Raw genomic sequence first — 10900 nt, forward strand, 5'->3', positions numbered from 1 at the left:
CTCCGTTTAACCGTGCCTCCAACCGCCCCGGCCCTGAGGGGAAGCGGGTAAAGCCGGGCACGATGAGGGAAAACGGTCACACTCTGACCGCGACAAACGTTGCTCTCATCCACTACCTTTAAGAGACTCTGGCATTTACCCAGGCACTGCTATTTGCCTTAAAAACAGAAACAAGACCAACTTTTCAGAGGGCTTATTGCCTGTGTTGCCTAATCCCTTCTCTGTCCCCTGCCCACCGTCACTGAGCAGGATGGAGGCAGCAATGGTTGTGCTGTGGGGGAGTCTTTGCATGGGTCACCCCTCAGGCCTCAGGTTGTGGACACTACAGGTGCAGGGGGAGCAGTGCCAGCTCCAAAAACACAGTCCCACAAATGTAGAAACACAGGGTTGGAACTAGATGATGAACCCCTAACCAGGGTTGAGTAAGAACAGTCCAATAGCTGAAGTATAACATTAATAATGTAATAATAATAATGGAAATAACAAGGGAAGAGAATGTAAAACTGAAAGGGGAAAGGGAAAATAAAAACAATAAATGGCAGTGATGCACAACTCAGTGGCTCACCACCCACGGACCGATACCCAGCTTGACTCGAGCAGTGACCGGTCCCTTCCGGGTAACTGCCCCCAGTTTATACACTGGCCATGATGCGCTGTGGTATGGAATACCCCTTTGGTTAGTTTGGGTCAGGTGTCCTGTCTCTGCTCCCTCCCTGTTTCTTGTGCCCCTCCTCACTGGCAAAGCATGAGAGACTGAAAAGTCCTTGGTCAGGCTGAATGCTACTGAGCAACAACTAAAAACATCGGTGTGTTACCAGCATTGTTCTCAGACTGAAGCCAAACCACAGCACTGCACCAGCGTGTTACTAGGAAGGAGAAAAACAACTTACTGTCAGGGGATCCCACACCTCCAGGACACAACCCATGTCCCTCTGCCCAGGCCCTGCCATCCACCACATCCACACAATGCTCCTGGTTTCTGGTATATGCTTCCCCTCTGACCACCCAGGATCCCAGAGATCCCCATCACATCCCCACTGCCCTGTTGTTCTAGCATGGAGAGGCTTGGGCTGTGCCCTCTCTCCAGCACTCCACTCAGCCCTGTCCCCTCCCTTAACATTTTCCTTTCAAGCACATTTTTACAGTTTTTCATCAGCAGTTACCACCACCATTAGCACCTCTATGGCTCCAACCTGTTCCTGCCTGCAAAGTGATTGCACCCCCAGGCTGCCTACAACACAGCACACCATACTGAACCAAACAAGCCATGCAGCCCTGCCAAAGACCACCACAGGCAATCAGAACATCTCCCCTGCCTCCCTCCTGCTTATCTGTGTGTGTCCTCAGTGATCACAGGGATAGGTGGACCACTGCCGCTGTGAGATCTGACCAGGATACCAGCCTGCAGACATAGCCAGGCAGCACAACACTGCTTTAATGTTCCAAAGTACTTGGGGGGAGGTGCAACACCACACAGAGGAGATCCAACTGCAGGGAGTTTGCAAAACGATGGTGCATCATTTCCATACCTTTTGCCTGCTCAGCTAAGCAAGGGCACAGGCAAGGGACCAGGAGGCATCTGACCCCATCAGGCACACAGCTGGATGTAGGTTTCCTGTGACGAGAGCCAAAAGTATGGGAAGACCTTCTCAGTGAAGGTGGCCTTAAACTGCAAGATCTGCATCATGTTCTCCGCATTATAAAAGGTCACTTGGCCCCCTTCATAGTCCAGGTGGATCCTGATTTTCCGAAGCTCTTGGTTCAGTTCCAGTGGGGTGGGGGGCATGTGGAGTGCTGTGTACTGGCGATTCCAGTCCAGCCGCAGGGCCCAGATCTTCCCCAGGGCCCTGCTGAGCACATCCTTCCTCTGAACGGATTCCAGGGCCACACCAACGGCCCAGCTGTCCCCGTGCCCTACCTCTAGCTCCCAGTAATGCCTCCCGGCCATGAAGCCCTTGGAGCCCAGGACGCTGGGGCTGCCCGTGAATCTCTTAGGGTTGTCATGGAGTTCTTGCTCTCCACTTGCCAGCCACACGGTCTTGCAGTCCTCTGAGAGGTTCAGGTACGGGCTCGCTGTCTCTGGGTCCAGCCATACCTTCACTAATGCACAACAGAGAGGACCATCAGTCCATTGCCTGCTGAGGAGTGAACCAGCACCTCTCCCTCCTCTGCCCTGGCGCTGGGACATGCCCCTTGAGTACATACATACAGCACCTGCAGCCCCCTTTGGTGGCATGTCACACAGGACCCTCGATGCCCTCCCCACTGGGACCCATCGGAGAAGCAATGCTTTCTGGAGTGGGACTGGGCCAGGCAGTGTCCCCACATGCAGGGGACAGACATGATGGGCCTTGATAAACCTGCTTCCAGGATACTGCTGGCCCTGAGTTTGTGGGGCTACAGTAAGGCTGAGTGTGGGGGAGTGATACACCTCCACGGGTGTAAGGAAGCATTGCCTGCAAGGCAACAGTGGTGCCCTGGCAGTCCCTGGTCCAGTGACTCAACAGCTTCTAACCCTGCTCCACCGAGTAGCCAGGCAGTCTCACTGCAGAGCTGGAAATGCCCGCTCATGTGGAATGTTCTGCTGCCATCCCGCGGCCATCCCACAAGGCCACAGAGGTGTCATCACACAATGCCACCCCAGGACTTCTGCCAAACCCTCTCCTCTGCAGCCCAGATTTTGACGCAGGCTGCACTGCGCTGTGTGTCAGGTCTCTCATCCCAAAACCTGAGAGAGCAGAGACCAAGCTCTGCAATGCTGCCAGGACCACATGGACCCAAAGCACCTGCAAAAACATTTCAAATCTGTGCCTAAAAGCCAGCTCAAAATGCACAGGGCTCCTCTGCTTAACTATTCACAGTCTTATGCATAACAGAGTAACAACAAAGTCTCCAGCAACGGGGAAGCTGAGGGACTCATACTATCCTGGCTCTTGGTTGGTGTCTGGGTGTTGCCTGGTGTAAGGACAGACCTGGATTTTTATACTAAAAATGAAGGGACCCGGTTTTAGACAGACCCTGGAGTTTAAAAGTTGTGGTGTGAGTCCAGGTCTGCACCCAAGGACACAAGGAAACTCATTCTGGAAAGCTTTTCTCCCTCATTTATGCCCATGAGCTCCAGAAACTCACCCCTTTCTCTGTCGATCTTACTCAGCAGGCTCACTAGAGGAGGGAAAGGAAGATGCATGAGACTCTTGCAGCAGTTCTGTTCCCCATCAGGACAGCAAGCCAGAGATGTGGAGCTTGCTCCCCAGCTCCCACAGCCCCAAGCTCCAGCAAAGCCCATCTAGGAGGGTCCCGTCTGGAGCAGACGTGTTCTGCTCCCAAACCATGATGGTGAGGATAAATGTCTGCAGCTGAGCCCAGGGAAGCACAGCAGAGACAGCAGCACACCCGCTTGGGGCCTGGACACCAGCTACACAGCAAGGCATTGCTCGCTGCTGCTTTGCTTTACCTTTGAATTCGGCCATCACAGCTACGAGCATCTGGGTACTCTGAAAGAGTCTCTCAAGGGTCCTCTCCAGCCCCGGGGAAACCGGCTCAGGGATCGGGGTCTTCACTGCCTCACACCTGAGGGGGAAAAAACATGGAGAGGAGCTCTGACCCCAGCAGTCAGCCAGCACATGGGCCAGGAGAGAAACAGGGGAAAATCCCCTACAGCCCTGAACTCCAGGGAGCTGTGCCCCAGCTACCGGCATGTGAACCCTGTCTTCAACAGGGGTGCCATGGTCTCTGGTTCCACATAACATCCTGTTAAATCCCAAATGCCCAGCAGGCCAAAGCTACCTCCCTCCTGGCTGTTGCTGCTCAGCTGGCTGCAGCGTTCCCAAACCTCTGCCCCAAAGAGCCACGTGGGAAGAGAGCGATGCAGAGCCCATTTCATACCTGTCCAGGATTTTGCCAACATTCTGGAAGAGAGGAAACACTAGGTCAGCTCTGGCACTGCCAGGAAGGACCACGGTCCCTGCAGCAGTGAGTTACAGCAGCTCCCCTGCTGCATGAAGATGGGACTGGGGGGGGGTCACACCAAACTCCTGGGCACTCTTCAGCGAGTCACTTGCCCAAATCCTCAGCTCATGCTGCAGGCCCAACCTCATACCACACACACTGTGGTGTCACAACCCAGCCAGCACTGCGCTGCTCTTCACTGCCAGGCTGCATGGGCACTGGGATGCAGTGTGCCCCCAGCCTCACCAGGGATGGGTGCAGCGCCCAGGTGGGTAATGCAGCCTCACCGTAAGGAACTCAGCCACCGGCTGGTCACACTTGCTCTCTATCTCCGCAATCAGCGTGTCCAGCAGCGTTTCCCTCTCTGAAATGCTGGAGATGTATCTGCAGCGCTCCTGGTTGAGCTCCTCATGCACCTCGTGAAGCTGGGCTAGCAGGACATCCTCCTGCTCCTGCAGGAACTCCTGCAGCTGCATGAAAGCACCTCGCAGGCTCTGCTGCTCTGAGGCCACCTTCTCCTGCAAGGCACCCATGCAGAGGCCCCTGAGCCATCCCATCCTCTGGCTGCCACATCACAGCATGGGAAGGGGGCTGCAGAGAATGGGGCAGGATCATGGGGAAAAGAAGTTTTGGAGAGGAAAAGCTGGTAGAGGGGAAAAGGGGAAGCAAAGATGGATGCTGGTGGCCCCAAAAGGACAGCAGATTCTGAGAGAGTAGGAGGGACAAATAATATATGGGATGGACAGAGAGGGAAAGTGGTGTGGTTACAGAAAAGGAGATAAATATTTACGGAAACAGGGAAGACAGGATGTGGCTGTGGAGACAGGAAGGTGCACACTGTGCACATGGAGAGAAATACCTACCAGCAGGCTCTCACTTTTCTTTTGTCCCATGGGCCTAAATTCTTCCTTCTCTTTTTGTAGAAGAACCAGGTTGTTCTGGAGTGTTTCCTGGGTTAAAACCATCAAAAACAAAGGAAAATAGGGATATTTGAGGGTTACAAACGCAGTAGTGAGGTGATGTCGCCAAACAGCCCCTGTGCTCAGCTGCACTCAGAGCCAGCACCCACCTCTCTGCCAACTTGTGTTATGCCAGGCTAGGGAGATCCCCATGCACAGCTGCTCCAGACACATTTCTGGAATAGCTTCATGTGGAAAGCCTGAAGTTTGTGGCTTTGTTGTTTTGGTTTTTTTTTGTTTCGGTTTTGGTTTGTTGGGGTTTTTTTCTTTAATTAGGAAAAACAACTTTTGGTGTTGGAAGTGGGATTTGTGGAAGAGGTCTGTAATGACAGCAGCCCTGTGTGTGAGGCATGCTCCATAAATTCAACAGTGTTAAATATGTCCCCTTGTGCTCCTCCAAGCCATGCCCTGCAGCAGAACAGGGTGCTGGCCTGGGGCACCCCAGCCCATGTGCTGGGGGCAGAGCCTTTGTCCCTTTAGCCCCAGCCCTGTCCCCGGCTGGGGACATATGGGGCCCTCAGGACCTTGTGGGGTCACAGAGCAGGGAGCAGTGAGACCTGCACCCTGGGTGGTCTTGGGGAGGCAATGGGCAGTGGGAGGACCAGCAGCCCAAGCAGGGTAGTGGAGATACAAGGACGCCAGCCTTGCCACAAGACGGGGACCACAAACCCATACCGAAATGGGGACATCAGCCAACAGCTGGATGAGGACCCAAAGCTGTAGCTGGACAGGGACCCTAACCTGTGCCCAGAGAGGAACCCAGCCCATGTGCAAAAGGCATCTGGATCTATGCTTAGAGGGAATCCCACCCTGTGCCTGGGAGTTGATTCCAGACTGATGCCTGAGAGTGGCCCCCAGCCTGTGCCCTGAGGTGACTAACCTGTGCTTTGAGTGACCCCAGCCCCAGCATGGGGGGCCCCAGACCCATGCCTAAAGAGGATCCCAGCTCGTGCTCAGAGGGAACCCTGATCGGTTCCTGGAAGGGACCCTGGCCCATGCCCCAACGGGACCCTGACCTGTGCTCAGAGAGGACCCCAGCCCGCGCATGGGGAGTACCCAGATCCATGCCAAGTGTGTCCTAGCCCGTGCCTCGCGGGTACCCCAGTCTGTACCCGAAAGCACACCAAGCCGTGCCAGGGAAGGGGCCCAGCCCCCGCCAGTAACCCCAAGACACCCTCCATCCCCCCCGCCCTCCCGTACCCGGAGCTGCCGGGCGGCCTCCTCAGCGAAGCGGGCGGGGTGGTCGCGGTGCTGGGGCTCGCCTCGGCACAGCGGGCAGAGCAGGCAGCGGCAGGTCTCGCAGAAGAGGCCGAGCAGCTCTCCGTGCCGCTGGCACTGGGCCCGTCGCGCCTTGTCCAGAGCCTCCGTCAGCTGCGCCATGGAGCGCAGCGAGCGGTTGGGCCGCAGCGAGGCCGGTGCCACGGCGGCGCGGCACTGCGGACAGGCGACGGGGCGCGGCGGGACCCCCATGAGCGCCGCCAGGCAGGGCCCGCAATAGCTGTGCCCGCAGTCGGTGATGAGGGGCTCCTGGAAGAGCCCCAGGCACAGCGGGCAGGTGGCCTCCTCCACCAGGCTCTCGCCCAGCGCCAGCACGGCCCGCGCCATCCTGCGGCCTCCGGGAAGGACGCGCCGGAGGCGGGGAGGGGAAGAGAAGGGGAAGGGACCGGGCGGGGCGCGGGCGGTGCCGAGAGGGGGCCCCGGGAGGGGTACGGGGAGCGGTGGGGACGTGCCGTGTGTTCACACGCGTGTGTGTGTGCATCGGTGCCTGGACGTGTGTGTACGTCCATGTGTGTGTCTGCATGGCTCTGTGTACATGCACCTGTGTGTCTGTGCGCATACATATGTATGTGTGTACGTGTTGGGCCCCTCACCGCAAGAAAGACTTTGAGGTGCTGGAACAGGTCCGGAGGTAGCAAAGCTGGTGAAGGGTCTGGAGCACAAGTCTTGTGCAGAGCGGCTGAGGGAGCCGGGGTTGTTGAGGAGAGGAGAAGGCTCAGGTGTAGAAGTCTCACCGCTCTCTGCTACTGCGTGAAAGGAGGTTGTAGTGAGATGGGGGTCAGTCTGTTCTCCCAACTAACACACCATAGGACAAGAGGAAACGGCCTCAAGGTGCTCCAAGGGAGGTGCAGGCTGGATACTGGAAATACTTATTCCCAGAGAGGGTGATCAGTCACTGGAACAGGCTGCCCAGGGACGTGGTGGAGTCACCATTCCTGGAAGCACTCACAACCTGTGTAGATGAGGCCCCTAGTGACATGGTTTAGTGGTGGTCTTGGCAGTCCTGGGGTAACGCTTGGGTCCAATGGTCTTAAAGGTCTTTTCCAACCTAGTTGATTCTGTGTGTGTAGCTCTGCATGCACGTGTGTGTACATGCATGTGTGTGAGTGCACGTGTGCATGTGTTTGTGTCTGTGCATACATGGGCATGTGCATACGCGTGTGTCTGTGTATATGCGTGTGCATAAATCATCACTGCAGTTCCTGGGAGCAGTTGGAGCCCTCCTGGGCATGCAGGGCTGCGAGCCCTCACGTTTGGCACTGTGCTGCTGGCTAGCACGGCTGCGCTGGCTGTGTCAATAAAGGTAGTCATTTATAAGCATGGATTGGAGGTGCCGAGCAGGGTCCTTCCTGAGGAGGCCTCATGCTTGCAGGAGCTGCTTCCCGCCCGCCAGCGTTGGGGATTTAATGCAGTTGAAGGGATTGTGGCAGCGCAGCAGCTGGGACATGAGGGAGCCAAGTGTAATCCAGCCCATGAGCCACATCCCTGCACCGGCTGCCTCGCTGTGTGCTCACTGAGCTGCTGCCCTGGGGTGGGGGGGCATTCACGCTCCAGCTTCTGTCCCTGCACCCTATGGCCACCACCAGCACTCCTAATGGCTCTGCTCTCACCCCGAAACATCTGAAACAGGTGCTTAGGGAAGAGGAGAGGGCCCTTGAGAGCCCCTTGAGCCCTTCACCACTTATCCCTGATGTGCTGATGGCAGCTGGGCAATGAAGCGGTCAAGCAGCCCCCTCTCCACGTCTCCTGCTCTGATGAAAGCCTGTTTGTCACCCAGCTGCCTGCTTCCCCACTACAGCAGGTCCCACACTCCATTCTGGCAGCTGTGGTGAGCTCCACATGGTGCTTTCATCCCTCTGTTCACCAGCCATCCTTGCAGCATCCCAGGGTGACAGCCTTTGGGCTGTGGCGTGCTGGGTGCATCCTGCTTGTCCCCTGTCTCCAGGGCTGCAGCCTTCTCAGTGCAGCAGCATCCAGCTCCCCCAGAACCCTGTGTCAGGAAGGGCTAGGCAACCATGACCAGGCCAAACCTATGGGGACATGAGCCCTCGAATAACTGGTCCTCCTACAGAATGGTGCCATTAACCCCCATAGTGGAGTGGTGGTTTAGCAGAGGACTGTACAGCATCCTGCACTGCCCAAATTAACCCAACTGCAATTACATGGAGGGTGCCAGTAACCTGCAGATGGCTCTGACTGATCAACCCATGAAGATGTTTCAAGGGCTGGAGCACCTCTGCTCTGCAGACAGGCTGAGAGAGCTGGGCTTGTTCAGCCTGGAGAAGAGAAGGCCCCAGGGGAGACCTTAGAGCAGCTTCCAGTGCCTAAAGGGGCCAACAAGAAAGCTGGAGAGGGGCTTTTGACAAGGGTCTGTAGGGACAGGACAAGGGGGAATGGCTTTAAACTGACAGAGGGGAGATTGAGATGGGATCTGAGGAAGAAGTTCTTCCCTGTGAGGGTGGTGAGGCCCTGGCACAGGTTGCCCAGAGAAGCTGTGGCTGCCCCATCCCTGGCAGTGTTCAAGGCCAGGTTGGATGGGGCTTGGAGCAACCTGGTCTAGTGGAAGGTGTCCCTGCCTGTGGCAGGGGTTTGGAACTGGATGGGCTTTAAGGTCCCAACCCAAACGAATCCTTTGTTCTGTGATTCTACAAAGACTTGTGTAGTGGTGAGGCTGCTTGTGGCTCATGCCACCCCCAGGTTTGTGCCCTGCAGCACTGCCACCTCTGTTTTTTCAGTGCTGCTGCCACCCCAAGGGCTTGCAATGGGTGTGCTGTCCCCCTCAGCGTGGGAGCTGTGCCTGCAGATGCGCTGTTGACATCTGAGCTGCTGAAGGTCACCTGGATGTTGTTAAATCCTGGCAATGTCCAGCACCCGATGCTGTCCCATGTGTGTGTGACAGGCAAGAAGCAGCACCAGGCGGAGAGCAGTTGCTGTGTGAGGGACCAGTGACACCGAGCAGTGCACAGGCACTGGTAGCCCTGTCATGTCCATCCCCAAGGCTGCCCAGGCTGGCTGTAACACCCAAGCACTTGCTTCGGCAGAAAGAGCTGAATCCATCCATTTTTAGGAAGAAAAAAGGACACCACTGGGTCTGTGGCACTGTCAGTGGGATGAACATGAGCTGCTGAGAGTCAGTTCTGCTTTTAATTTCTCTGCTCCCTCTAATTGCATTTAACCCTGATGAGGGGGATGCGGGCAGCTGCTGAGGGGCCAGAGCTGCAGCCAGGCTCTCCAGTCCTGCACCAGCACCTCCTTCTGGGACATCCAGCCCCACGGCAGCACACATTTAACCCATGTCAGACCACATGCCATGAACTGGAACTCCAAACTGCTCCCAGGGAGCCTCAGGCACAACTTTGGCAAAGGGAACGCAGAAACTTCGGCTGGATCCTGCCCTGGCAGCCCCAAAATGCTGCTTTCCATAATGGTCACCAGCCGGTGCTCTCTGTGTGGCTGCACTGCCCTCACACACTTCCCAGCATGGAAGAGGCTGTAAATTACACATTTAGGAGGGGTTCATACACACGGAAAGCCCTGGAGGACTCTGATTCTACAAAGGCATTAACAGGTCCCGACAACTTATCCCATCATCACTCTGTTTATTGATGCCACTGTCCAACATGAGATCTGACACCGCTCTCCCCACAGCACCCGCTGGCCAAGAGCCCAGTGTGCACCAGGAAGCTGGTGTCACTGCCTCAGCCATGGCCCTGCCCTTGGGGTGCATCTCACCCAGCTACAGGAGCTGTGATGAGGAGAAACCAGGACCATGGAGAGCTGAGCTGCTGGAGACAGGCACTCAAACCAACAGCCAGGAAGCTGACCCATGTCCCTGCCACTGTGACTACAGCCACAGCTGCATGGCAAGGGACCCTGGCAGCAAGTGCTTGGGAGCTGGGAGGTCTCCCACAGGCAGCCCCAAGCTGGCCATGGCTTTTCTTGAAGCCAGCATGGGACTTGTCCCTCGTCCCACTGCTCCTGCCACTGAGGATTGTGTGGACGATGCCACTGGCATGGGCAAGGGCGGCCTGCTTGCCACAGCGTATGTCAAAGAGAGCAGAAGAGAGGTTAAACAGGTCACGGTCTCGTGCCCGGGTACATTGTGACCCTACAGCACCCCACGGCAAGACCCACAGCTTCAGCATCGAGATGCCTTTGGCGCAGCTCCCATGGCAGCAGCAGGATGGGCACCTGGATCACTGCTCATCAAAGAGACATCTGCTGCTGTGGAAGGATTAAGTGCTACAAAGGAGTGTTCAGAGGAGCCTGGCTTGATGGGGTCCTACCAGAAAAAGGTTCTTTTACTGCAACTAGTATTTTATTCTACTGTATAACTCAGGAGTGCATCACAGCCTCAAGAGCTGGGCAGGCACCAATCAGTGCTTCCAATCTAGACACACGGAGAACTTCCTCATCATTTGGATCTATTTATTACTCACCTTCCCCGGGCTGGGAGCTCCTTGTCTCCACGCGCTGCTGAGCGGCTGTCACGTCCAGCCTGGAAAGCTGGGACGAGGCAGCGTCTCTGCAGATCTCCTGGACAAAAAAAGTGACTGTGCCAGAATTAGCCTACAGAGCATTGAAAAAAAACAACAACAACAAAAAAAAAGGAAAACCAAAAAATCCTCTTGGCCATCCTACGTTTCCTTATCAAAAAAACCCCAACAGTTCCTCCACATTTATTAGAAAACCAAACAGTAGATTTAAAAAGCAGT

At 56.0% G+C, this 10900-nt stretch overlaps 1 protein-coding gene across 3 annotated transcripts; it reads right to left on the bottom strand.

The window, feature by feature from the left end:
• Nucleotides 1-1417: 1417 nt before the first annotated feature.
• Nucleotides 1418-6561, bottom strand: LOC133219130 (zinc finger protein RFP-like). Of its 3 annotated transcripts, XM_061366211.1 has the most exons (7): nucleotides 6108-6561; nucleotides 4812-4898; nucleotides 4236-4466; nucleotides 3886-3908; nucleotides 3455-3570; nucleotides 3130-3162; nucleotides 1418-2100 (listed from the first exon to the last, which is right to left on the bottom strand). In XM_061366211.1, the coding sequence occupies exons 1-7, from the start codon at nucleotides 6510-6512 to the stop codon at nucleotides 1589-1591; spliced, it is 1407 nt and encodes a 468-aa protein (XP_061222195.1). In that variant the 5' UTR covers nucleotides 6513-6561; the 3' UTR covers nucleotides 1418-1588. The 3 variants fall into 3 exon arrangements, with proteins under 3 accessions (XP_061222195.1, XP_061222204.1, XP_061222215.1); XM_061366220.1 differs by lacking the exon at nucleotides 3130-3162; XM_061366231.1 differs by lacking the exon at nucleotides 4236-4466 and having other exon boundaries at nucleotides 6108-6560.
• Between the last annotated feature and the right edge of the window lie 4339 nt (nucleotides 6562-10900).

The sequence above is a fragment of the Neopsephotus bourkii genome, unplaced genomic scaffold, assembly GCF_033783945.1.
Source record: "Neopsephotus bourkii isolate Nb327-2 ecotype Australia unplaced genomic scaffold, CSIRO-AGI_Nbou_v1 NB_122, whole genome shotgun sequence".
In the NCBI taxonomy this organism is placed as follows: Eukaryota; Metazoa; Chordata; class Aves; order Psittaciformes; family Psittacidae; genus Neopsephotus; species Neopsephotus bourkii.